Genomic DNA, 12,915 nt, shown 5'->3' with positions numbered 1-12,915 from the left:
TTTGATGAAAGCAAGTTGTTTTGTCAGGTTTGGGACAACAAGTGGTCAGGTAAAAGGTGGTTAAAATGCTACTGCAGTTCTTTTCTCTAATGTTCATAACAGCATCTTTTATTTATATAGTGTTTTTAACATCATAAAACATCCCAAGGTGCTTCACAGCCATGTTTAGTGTAGATTAGATTACTTACAGTGTGGAAACAGGCCCTTCAGCCCAACAAGTCCACACCGACCCACAACCCACCCATACCCCTTACCTAACACTATGGGCAATTTAGCATGGCCAATTCACCTGACCTGCACATCTTTAGACTGTGGGAGGAAACCGGAGCACCCGGAGGAAACCCACGCAGACACGGGGAGAATGTGCAAACTCCACACAGTCAGTCGCCTGAGGCAGGAATTGAACCCAGGTCTCTGGCGCTGTGAGGCATCAGTGCTAACCACTGTGCCACTGTGCCGCCCACATGTTATAAAGCAAAGTTGGAAACTGAGCAAATAAAGAAGATATTAAAGCTGATAGGAGACAATCTAATCAGGAGTGTCTCTGAAGGTTTCCCTTAAAATAAGAAAGAGGGGAAAGGGGGTAACTTCAGAACTTAGCATTTGAAGCCAAGGGCACCAGTGGTGGAGTGGTTGATACTTAAGATACCAGAGTTAGATAAGCACAGATATCTCAACCTGTTGAGAGGGTAAAGAAGACCAAAGGGATGGGCATGGATAAGGTCATGGAGGGATTTGTAAACAAGGATGTGGACTTTAAAATAGAATTGTTGCCTGAATTGAGATCAGTCCAGACCAGTGAGCACAAGGCCAATGATGAGAAAGACGTGTTTTGAGTAAAAGACTATAAGACCATAAGACATAGGAGCTGAAGTAAGGCCATTCGGCCCATTGAGTCCACTCGACCATTCAATCATGGCTGATGGGCATTTCAACTCCACTTACCCGCATTCTCCCCGTAGCCCTTAATTCCTTGTGACATCAAGAATCTATCAATTTCTGCCTTGAAGACATTTAGCGTCCCGGCCTCCACTACATTCTGTGGCAATGAATTCCACAGGCCCACCACTCTCTGGCTGAAGAAATGTCTCCGCATTTCTGTTCTGAATTTACCCCTTCTAATTCTAAGGCTGTGTCCACGGGTCCTAGTATCCTCGTCTAACGGAAACAATTTCCTAGCGTCCACCCTTTCCAAGCCATGTATTATCTTGTAATTTTATATTAGATCTCCCCTTAATCTTCTAAACTCCAATGAATACAATCCCAGGATCCTCAGCCGTTCCTCATATGTTAGATCTACCATTCCAGGGATCATCCGTGTGAATCTCCGCTGGACACGCTCCAGTGCCAGTATGTCCTTCCTGAGGTGTGGGGACCAAAACTGGACACACTACTCCAAATGGGGCCTAACCAGAGATTTATAAAGTCTCAGTAGCACAACAGTGCTTTTATGTTCCAACCCTCTTGAGATAATTGACAACATTGCATTCGCTTTCTTAATCACAGACTCAACCTGCATGTTTACCTTTAGAGAATCCTCAACTCCCAGATCCCTCTGTACTTTGGCTTTACGAATTTTCTCACCGTTTAGAAAGTAGTCCATGCTTCTATTCTTTTTTCCAAAGTGCAAGACCTCACATTTGCTCAGATTGAATTCCATCAGCCATTTCCTGGACTACTCCTCCAAACTGTCTAGATCCTTCTGTAGCCTCCCCACTTCCTCAGTACTACCTGCCTGTCCACCTATCTTCGTATCATCGGCAAACTTCGCTAGAATGCCCCTAATCTTTTCATCCAGATCATTAATATATAATGTGAACAGCTGTGGCCCCAACACTGAACCCTGCGGGACACCGCTTGTCACCGGCTGCCATTCCAAAAAAGAACCTTTTTATCCCAACTCTCTGCCTTCTGTCAGACAGCCAATCCTTAATCCATACTAGTAGCTCACCTCTAACACCATGGGCCCTCACCTTGCTCAGCAGCCTCCCGTGTGGCATCTTATCAAAGGCCTTTTGGAAGTCTAGGTAGACCACATCCACTGGGTTTCCCTGGTCTAACCTACTTGTTACCTCTTCAAAAAATTCCAACAGGTTTGTCAGGCATGACCTCCCGTTACTAAATCCATGTTGACTTGTTCTAATCTGATCCTGCTCTTCCAAGAATTTAGAAACCTCCTGCTTAATGATAGATTCTAGAATTTTGCCAACAACCGAGGTTAGGCTAATTGGCCTATAATTTTCCATCTTTTGCCTTGATCCTTTCTTGAACAAGGGGGATACAACAGCAATCTTCCAATCATCCAGGACTTTCCCTGACTCCAGTGACTTTTGAAAGATCTCAACCAACGCCTCCGCTATTTCCTCAGCCACCTCCCTCAGAACTCTAGGATGTAACCCATCAGGGCCAGGAGATTTATCAATTTTAAGACCTTTTAGCTTTTCTAGCACTTTCTCTTTTGTAATGGCAACCATACTCATCTCAGCCCCCTGACTCCCTTTTAATTGTTGGGATATTGCTCATGTCTTCCACTGTGAAGACTGATGCAAAGTACTTATTAAGTTCTCCTGCTATTTCCTTATCTCCCATCACTAGGCTTCCAGCATCAGTTTGAAGTGGCCCAATGTCTACTCTTGCCTGTCGTTTGTTTCTTATGTATTGAAAAAAACTTTTACTATCATTTCTAATATTACTGGCTAGCCTACCTACATATTTGATCCTCTCCTTCCTTATTTCTCTCTTTGTTATCCTCTGTTTTTGTAGCCTTCCCAATCTTCTGATTTCCCAGTGCTCTTGGCCACTTTATAGGCTCTCTCTCTTTTTCTTTGATAGATTTCCTGACTTACTTTGTCAGCCATGGCTGTCTAATCCCTCCCCGGATAATCTTTCTCTTCTTGGGGATGAACCTCTGTACAGTGTCCTCAATTTTACCCACAAACTCCTGCCATTTTTGCTCTACTGTCTTCCCTGCTAGGCTCTGCTTCCAGTCTATTTTCGTCAGTTCCTCTCTCATGCCCTCATAACTGTATTTAACCTTTATTTAACTGTAACACCATTACATCTGATTTTGCCTTCTCTCTTTCAAACTGCAGACTGAACTCTACCATATTATGATCGCTGCTTCCTAAGGGTTCCCTTACTTTAAGATTTTTTTATAAAGTCTGGTTCATTACAAAGCACTAGGTCCAGAATAGCCTGCTCCCTTGTGGGTTCCGTGACAAGCTGTTCCAAAAAGCCATCCTGTAAGCATTCCATGAATTCCCTTTCTTTGGATCCACTGGCAACATTATTTACCCAGTCCACCTGCATATTGAAGTCTCCCATGATCACCGTGACCTTGCCTTTCTGACATGCCTTCTCTATTTCCCGGTACATGTTGAGCCTCTGGCCCTGACCACTGTTAGGAGGTCTGTACATAACCTCCACTATGGTTTTTTTTGCCTTTGTGGTTCCTCATTCCACCCACACTGGCTCCACATCATCCGACGCTATGTCATTCAGCGCCATAGATTTAATTTTGTTCTTAACTAACAAGGCAACCCCGCCCCCTCTGCCCACCTCCCTGTCTTTTCGATAAGTTGAAAACTCTTGGATGTTTAACTGCCAGTCCTGACCCCCCCCCCCCCCCCCCCCCGTAACCACGTCTCTGTGTTGCCTACCACATCATAATCATTCACGATGATCTGTGCCATTAGATCGTCTGCTTTGTTATGAATGCTACGAGCATTCAGGTAAAGTGCCTTAATGCTAACTTTCTTATCATTAGAGATATTGGAAGTCATAAGATGTCCTAAGTTATCCTAAGGACATGAACAGCTGAGGTCTGGGTGACTTCAGTTTTGCAGAGATGGGAAACCAGCCAGATTCATTGGAACAGTCATATCTAGAGGTAATAAAGGCATGAGTGAGGATTTCAACAGGGACCCGGGTTCAATTCCGGCCTTGGGCGTCTCTGGGTGGAGTTTGCACATTCTCCCTGTGTCCGAGTGGGTTTCCTCTGGGTGCTGTGGTATCCACCCACGTTCCAAAAGATGAATTGGCCATGTTAAATTACCCATGGTGTTAGATGCATTAGCCAGGGCTAAATGCAGGGAAATGAGTCTGGGCATGTTACTCTTTGGAGGGTCGGTGTGGACTTGTTGGGCCAAAGGGCCTGTTTCCACACTAGAGGGAATCTAATCTAATCTAGGATGAGTGAAGTTGAGGCAAAATAAGTGGTGATAACGATGCCATAGATATCTGGGTGGAAGTTCATCTCTGCATTAGATATATTTGCAAGGTGTGCGTTCATTTCAGACAATTGCTAGGGAAACTGATTTGGTGGCTAAGGAATAGCATTTTGTGACCAGGCTGAAGGCGGCAATATTGACAACATTTGGTCTTCTCAGGATTTACTTTGTCAGAAATTTTCTGTTCATCTGATACCAAGTGAGAGATGAACAACAGTGGAGGAGTCTGAAGAGCTGGGTACAAGTGAAAATTTGGTGCTTTCAGATGAGGTGATGGAGCAGCATTTAGTTCAGAAATAGAAGGTCAAAGGTAGATCCTTGGGTCACCAGAAGTAATGGTGCAAAAGGGAAACCATTTCAATTAGCACTGTTGCTATACTAAGTGTAGCAGTGTTTGACCTGGAAGCAATAACAGTGAGGAAAATTCGTAATTACTATCAACTCTTTGGGGGAATCTCCAATCATGTTTTAAAAATTCTTGTAATGGGTTTTTAAGGGTTAGAATCAGTTGTAAAGGGATCACTCAGGTTTTGAATATTGAGAAGTATTGGTCCATGGGACATTGATCTTTGACCCTGGAAGTAGTACCAACATGAAGGATGTTAAAATATGGAAACCTTGTGACAACCAGATATGAATGAAGAAAGGGAAGAGCTGAGAGAGAAGAGATGACCAATAAGCCAAGCTGGAGAGTGGATTCCTGTCTGGTCGGAAAGTATGTTTAGGACTGTTACTGCTGTTTCTTCCACTTCCAAATAATTGAACACCCAAAAGCAGGCGTACTGTGAGAAAGTAAAAGCAGTTTTGGAGAATCTATATTACTTGACAGCCAGAGAGGCTGAGAAAGTTCTGGAAGGTAAAGCCACATGGCCAGAGACCTGTTTCCCTGGACGTTACTGTCTGTGGAGAGTCCTTAAAGAAAAGAGACTGTAATTCCGCTTGGAAGATGCGTGGCTGAAACTAAAACTATACAAACAGTCTGCTCTTTCTCTCAACCCTGAACTAGTCGTTGTTGTATCTGCTGTTTCACATGTAATTTATCATTTGTTCTGACTGTGATTTGTCTGTTAATTTGCATTTAACTTGTGTTGATCACTGCAATCCCCATGGAGACTGATAACTTTAAGCAAAGGATTTGAACTTCCCAGTAATCAATTTCAAAATATTCATCCACAAGATTTTAACCTTATGACTTTACGAAAGCAAAGTCAGCGTGGATTAAACATTGTTCATCAAGGAACTGTTATTCTAAACTGAAGGAACAGTAATCCTCATTAATGTGTTAACATGATCGGTAATCCCAAAACGTGTGTATTTCTCCCTGAATTGTAATGTTGAGTGATTACTTTAAGGTTCTCTCCCTTGGTTTACAGAGGAATCCCAAGCTGATTATCAGCACTTAGGCAGCTCCAGTTCTTTCTGTTCCTGGCTTTGACAGGGCAAACCTTCGAGGGTCTTTCCAGTCCCATGGTTGAATCTCTTTAACCAGACAAAGTCCTCCCTCCTGTGGTCTGCCTGACAGCTTACAGGGGACATAACCTTCAGTATCACCACATAAGTCGCAGCGTTTTGTCTCTGCCAGGTGTTTCTCCTGCCAGAACTTCTGTGTTGCCTCTCACCTCACTGCCACACTGTCCCTGTCCCCTGGCCTGCTGTCACCCCACCCCTCTGTCCCCATGTCCCTCTATCGTTTCCAGGGGAGTTCTGTACTCTTCTGCAAAATACCACTTATTAAACGTTGTCATTTCTTACACTTTTTGGAATTGTAGTCAGTGGTAATGTAAGCAAAATTGGGAACCAGTTTCCACTCAGCAAGTCCTAGGAAGAGCAATAAAAGAGAACTGATCTTTCATTTCAGTGATTTTAGTTGAGGGATACATATTGATCAGGAGACTAGGCAATCACTCTTGCTAATCTTTCAAAGCTGCTATGCAATCCTTTGCAGTCTGATGAGGCAGCACTTCCTCAGTATTGCACTGAGATGTCAGCCTAAGTTATCTTCCAATACATTTGTGTGCAGTTTGCAAATCAGAAGATTCTTTATTGGGGCGCGTTTACTGCCACAGGCCAAGACTGACACTTTAGATCATCACAGACAAAATTCGAATTACAGTGGCTGCATTTGGAATATTGTGAGATGTTTTGGGCCCTGTCTCTAACATTAATCAGGATTACTGTTTCTTTAATTGAGAATAATAGCTGCTTGGTGAACAACATTTAATCCGTGCTGACTTTGTTTTTGTGCTGGCCTTGGAGTGGGTCCAGAGCAGGTTACAAGAATAATCCTGGAGATGAAGGGCTAGTCATTTTGAGGAGCAGTTGAGGTCTCCTAGTCTGTACTTGGAGTTTAGAAGGACGAAGGGCAGGGGTAGATCTCACTGAAACTTACAAAAACAGAGTGGACATGGAGTCGATGTTTCCAGTTAGGACCCAAGGGCACAGCCAGAGAGTGAAGTAATGACCCTTTAAGAACTGAGATGAGGATGTTTTTTCCGGCAGAGGGTCATGATTCTATGGAACTCATTGCCACAGAAGAGTGTGGGGGCCCAGTCATCAAATGTATTTAAGGTAGAGAGAGGTTCTAGGTTAGTAAGCGGATCAAGGATTATGGGGGAAGGCAGGAGCTTAGGGTTGAGAAACATATCGGCCATGATTGACTAATGGAACCGACTCAATGGGCCAAATGGTCTAATTCTGCTCCTATATCTTGTGGTCTTATGGTCTTAAACTTTCAGGTCTCAAAAACAGTTTTAAGCAAAGCCCCAAGATTGGGCTTCAATCAGAGAATTCAGTCACTGAGAAAAGTTGGGATCAGTGTAGTCTTTATTTCATTCTTGAATGGAGTCTGTGCAGCAAAGAAGGCCTCATTATAATCAAAAGGATGGTACCTGTGGCAATGCAGTGCTCCCTTGATGTTGAGTGTGTTCCTCACTGTCTCCTGCTACATTGATGTCCCTGTCAAAGTTACATGTTTATATACAGGGCTTGGAATCCCAACTTCCTTTAAAGATTTTGTTCAGTTTTTAGTTTCACAACAATAGAGATATATTTGGTTTTGAATTTTGCTTTTAGTTGATCAGCTGAACTCAACTGATTAAAATTTCTTCTATGTTATTAAAACTTTGCATTGTGAAGAATATTAGTTCTAATATTTTTACTGGATTCACACCAAGAGTTTGATCGACATGAAATAATGATCTATGAGGAAGTAGCAAGGATGCCACCTTTTCAAAGGAAGACCCTCGTGTTGATAGGCGCTCAAGGTGTGGGACGACGGAGTTTAAAGAACAGACTTATCGTAATGAATCCCATGCGATTTGGAACAACAGTCCCATGTAAGTTTTTATTGCAACTGGTAGGAATGATGGTTTTGGTTGAGAGTTCTTTCGTTTATTTCTACCTTCCTCTCTTCTGCACAATGGCCAGTCTCCAGGGGCAATATTGTTGGAGAACTGTCCACCAAGATAGTTGTAAGAGTGGGACAAAGTGTTTAAGGTGGAAGCTAATGCAGCGTTTGCCGAGAGCTGCGATTACAAAGTTAGCCGTGACTGTGCCTCTGCTCTATCTGCTACTATTTGGTGTAATATATTGGTTCTTCAGAATATTGAGGAAGTTAGAAATTAAGTATAAATTATTTTTTGAAAGTTGTTCAGTTTTGTTTGTCTGTGTAGAACTCAATATTTAATGAACTTTAAATGTAGACTATCCCATGCAGCCTTATTCCAGACGGTAATGAGCAGGCAGCTTTTCTCCCCAAATCTGAGCTCATGAAGACACTCATAATCAGCACCTCCCCTTCCAGACCATGGATCGATACTGGGATCTTCCTGGCCTGTGTACTTATGTAAATATTTTAATTAACTGAAATCTTTGTTTTAACATTTGGGAATCACTGAGATTTCATCCTTGCTGTGATATTCTGATCTACCAAAGGACTGTTGGAAACCTCAATTTCTTGAAAATCTTTCTTACCCATAAAGAACAGGAATTTTTTGTTATTTTTCTCCTATCAACAGAGGGAAGAGTTAATTTTGGCTTCATAACCTAGCAAAATGATACTGGAATGGACTGGCCATTTGAATAAAATAACTTTTGAATTTACAATGAATTGTGATCCAACAGAATTAAATTTTCAATAAATATGAGAACACTGCACTTCCTCTCTGCAATTGTATCACTAAGTTGCAATTTAACAAGAAACCTGAATTTTTACATAATATCTTTTTGATTTTGAAATATTTCAATAGGTATGAAGTAATAACATTTTGGCAGGAAGAACAAGGAGAGGAAATCTAAAATGAAGGTACAGTTCTTATAGGGATGCAGGAACAGAAAGACCTACTTGTACATTATTGAAGGTGGCAGGGCAGGTAGAGAAAGTGTTTGAAACAACATACAGAATTAAGGGATTTACTATTGAAAACATTCACGAGAGGTTGATGCAGGCCAAACATTAGCTATGGGAAAAGAAGTTGGAAAAATATCATTTGTAACATATTAAAATATTTTGTTTTTAATTGTGTTTTACTGTAGTTACTTCAAGAAAACCAAGAGATGATGAACTAGATGGACATGCATACAGATTTGTGTCAAGGATGGAAATGGAAATAGACATAAAGGGCAGCAGATATCTGGAGCACGGAGAATATGAAGGAAATCTCTATGGGACAAAGATTGACTCAATCCATGAAGTTGTTAGTACGGGAAGAATGTGCATTTTGGATATCAATCCACAGGTAGAATAATATGGCTGGTCACAAATAAGAGGAGAAAGTGAGGACTGCAGATATTGGAGATCAGAGCTGAAAAATGTGTTGCTGGAAAAGCGCAGCAGGTCAGGCAGCATCCAAGGAGCAGGAGAATCGACGTTTCGGGCATGAGCCCTTCAGGAAAGCCCTTCCTGAAGAAGGGCTTATGCCCGAAACGTCTATTCTCCTGCTCCTTGGATGCTGCCTGACCTGCTGCGCTTTTCCAGCAACACCTTTTTCAGCTCTGGTCACAAATAAGACATTTATATCTAGACTAATTGCACAGTGTGATGCCTGCTGAGTACAATCTGGGAATTTTAAATCTGCACGATATAAACAACATTTTAAAAAAGTTTTAGAAGCTCCACTTTTCTGCAACATTCCCTGTTGTGTTCTATACACCACTGCTACAGGCTTACTCAAAAATATTGATTTTCAACTAGCTTTGAAGTTTGTGACCTTTTTAATTTTTGAGAAGATCAAAATGAGTAAAGCGCTAATTTTCCACATTCATGCAACCACAGCAGATGTCTGTTGCTCTTAATGCATCTCAGTCCAAACTATGCTTTTGTTAGCTTAGCAATTCATCCTTTCCTCTCCAACCAAAATAACTAGTAGTCATGCTCATATAGATTCAGCCAATTATTTATTTTGAATGCTAGTTAAATTATTCCATAAGAAAGCATGCTCATACCTTGCATATGGAGAGGTGGTTGTGGTTGTTGGAGGTCAGTCATCTTGACTCCAGGGTATCTCTGCAGGAGTACCTCGCAGAAGGGTCTGTTTCCATGCTGTACATCTCTATGATTCTATATGTGTTCCATGCTCAACCATTTTCAAATACTTCAGTTCCCTCCATTGTAAGGTCAGAAAGGTGGGGGGGTGATGTTTGCTGATGATTGCATAATAGGAGAAAGTGAGGATTGCAGATGCTGGAGATCAGAGCTGAAAATGTGTTGCTGGGAAAACACAGCAGGTCAGGCAGCATCCAAAGAGCAGGAGAATCGACGTTTCGGGCATGAGCCCTTCTTCAGATGATTGCATAATGTTCAGTATCACTTGTAAAATCTCACACTGAAGCATACCAGAACTTTGAGAGTCAGTGGGCAGAGGTAAATGTAGTGGTCATGACTAAAGAGAAGCTGGTGGGGTAGTCTAAAGGTCTTTAGGTGGACAAATCACCCAGATGAGGTGGACTACCCCCCACAGTTCTGAAGGAGATAGCTGAGGGAATTGTAGAGGCATTTCAGGAATTACTGCAGACAGGGAGGGTGCCAAAGGGGTGGAAAATGGCTAACGTAACACCCCTGTTTTAAGAAGGGAGGGAGATAGAAGACAGGAAACTTCAGGCCGTTTAGCCTGATCTTTGTTGTTGGTAAACTTTGAGTCCCTTAGTAAGGGTGAAGTTGCAGAGTACTTGGAAGTGCATCATAACCTCGGGCAGAGCCAGCACAGTATTGTTAAGGGATTGTCATGCCTAATAAATATGTTAGAATTCTCTGAGGAGGTAATGAGTATGTTAGATAAAGGAGATCCAGTAGATGTGATCTATTTGGACCTTTTACAAGATGCTGCATAGAAAGCTGCTAAATATAAGGGCCAGTGGTGAGAGGGGCAAGGTTGTGGCATGGATAGAGGATTGTTTAACTGGCAGAAGGCAGAGAGTGGGGAGCCAGGGGTCTTTTACAGGATGGCAGCTGGTATGGAGTTCCACAGGAGTCAGTGTTGTGACTACAACTATTCACGTTCTCTGTTAACAGTCTGGACAAAGGAACTGAGGGCACTGTTGCTAAGTTTGCAGATGACACAAAGGTAGGTAGAGAGGGAGGTGGTGTTGAGGAAGCAGGGAGGCTGCAGCTCACCAACACCTTCTCAAGGGCAAATGGAAATGAGCAATAAATGCTGGCCAGCAGCAATGCCCACGCTCTCCCCCACCCCACGATAACAAGGAGAAGATATGTGATACTCTGAGAAATTCTACTATCTAGAATTTAAATTGGGTTGAAATCAGTTCATGAGCAGGAGGTAAGAAATTATGTAGATGAAGTGGGATTGGTGAAACAGACTATCCTTTTCTCAGCCCAGTACCTACCAGCCACATAGAGTCATAGAGATGTACAGCATGGAAACAGACCCTTCGGTCTAACTCGTCCATGCTGACCAGATATTCCAACTCAATCTAGTCCCACCTGCCAGCACTCGGCCCATATCCCTCCAAACCCTTCCTATTCATATACCCATCCAGATGCCTTTTAAATGTTGCAGTTGTACTAGCCTCCACCACATCCTCTGGCAGCTCATTCCATACACGTACCACCCTCTGTGTGAAAAAGTTGCCCCTTAGGTCTCTTTTATATCTTTCCCCTCTCACCTTAAACCTATACCCTTTAGTTCTGGACACCCCCACCCCAGCGAAAAGGCTTTGTCTATTTGTCCTATCCATGCTCCTCATGATTTTATAAACCACTATAAAGTTACCCCTCAGCCTCTGGCGCTCCAGGGAAAACAGCCCCAGCCTATTCAACCTCCCCCAATAGCTCAAATTCCCTCCAACCTTGGCAACATCCTTGTAAATCTTTTCTGAACCCTTTCAAGTTTCATAACATCGTTCCGATAGGAAGGAGACCAGAATTGCACGCAATATTCCAACAGTGGCCTAACCAATGTCCTGTACAGCCGCAACAGGACCTCCCAACCCCTGTACTCAATACTCTGACCAATAAAACATACCAAACGCTGCTTTCACTATCCTATCTACCTGCGACTCCACTTTCAAGGAGCTTTGAACCTGCACACCAATGTCTTTGTTGAGCAACACTCCCTAGGACCTTACCATTAAGTGTATAAGTCCTTCTAAGATTTGCTTTCCTAAAAGGTAGTACCTCGTATTTATCTGAATTAAACTCCATCTGCCATTTCTCAGCCCTTTTGGCCCATCTGATCAAGATCCTGGTGCAATCTGAGGTAACCTTCTTTGCTGTCCACTACACCTCCAATTTTGGTGTCATCTACAAACTTACTAAATATACCTCTTGTGCTCCCATCCAAATCATTTATATAAATAATGAAAAGTCGAGGACCCAGCACTGATCGTTGTGGCACTCCACTGGTCACAGACCTCCAGTCTGAAAAACCTCCACCACCACCCGCTGTCTTCTACCTTTGACCCTGCTCCACTGCCTCTCTTCTCTCTCCTCCAGAAGTCATTGACAGCTGTTATAAAAGGCTTTTTAAAAAAATTATAATCAATACTTCTTCCAAATAAGCTGCCTTCCATGTTGAAACCTTGAGTGAACGTCAGTCTGTTTTAAAGTGGAGGGAATTACAGCTGATCCAGACCCTGTTGTAAACTAGTCAGTGGAGATTAATGTAGAAAATGGGATTAATGTCAAAAGCACATATAATAATGCAATTCTGTCACAGCTGCTTAAGTAAAAATCACCATAGTCTGACCAGACCATAGGGCTGCTTTTTCATTAGAGGTGACTGGTGGTGGTTTAATTTGAAGGCTGCCATGTCTGGGCAAAGGGGGAGGCTAAGAAGCAAAACCCTTCATGGTCATCTCAGCTGATGCTGGATCGGAACCTCATGTTGTAACACTTTGCATTGCAAACCAGCTGTCCAGCCAACTGTGATGACTGACGCTCACACATGATTAAGTCGGGAGAATTGGAAAGGACCAGAAGTGTTGACTTAGTGTTGAGAATGTGTACGGCATACAGATCAAGGGACAAATTAAAAATTCTGGTAGAAAATTTCCTGCGACTGCAGCAGTATTACTTTATTTAATGTGTGTTTGGGGGACTAAATAGAGTCAGGCCACAGTTGCTGGCTAGCAATTAGAAACAAAATCTTACACTGCTTATTCTTCTTGCACTTTACCTTTGCAGGGATGTTGGAAGTAAATTCTAGTAAACCACTCCACCACTGCTTTAGTA

General features: G+C 42.6%; 1 protein-coding gene across 7 annotated transcripts in view; it reads left to right on the top strand.

Annotated features, from left to right (window-relative positions):
- Positions 1-12,915, top strand: part of LOC140480429 (protein PALS2-like) — a 152,635-nt gene that overhangs the window by 136,366 nt on the left and 3,354 nt on the right. For all 7 annotated transcript variants that reach the window (XM_072575281.1, XM_072575280.1, XM_072575279.1 and 4 more), the window contains 2 exons: positions 7,403-7,564; positions 8,763-8,965. In XM_072575281.1, the coding sequence (XP_072431382.1) occupies positions 7,403-7,564; positions 8,763-8,965 (365 nt within the window). The remainder of the gene's footprint in view (positions 1-7,402; positions 7,565-8,762; positions 8,966-12,915) is intronic.

The sequence above is a fragment of the Chiloscyllium punctatum genome, chromosome 8 (assembly GCF_047496795.1).
Source record: "Chiloscyllium punctatum isolate Juve2018m chromosome 8, sChiPun1.3, whole genome shotgun sequence".
Classification (NCBI taxonomy): domain Eukaryota; kingdom Metazoa; phylum Chordata; class Chondrichthyes; order Orectolobiformes; family Hemiscylliidae; genus Chiloscyllium; species Chiloscyllium punctatum.
The sequence above is the reverse complement of the archived record's forward strand: the minus strand, read 5'-3'. Positions and strand labels throughout refer to the sequence as shown.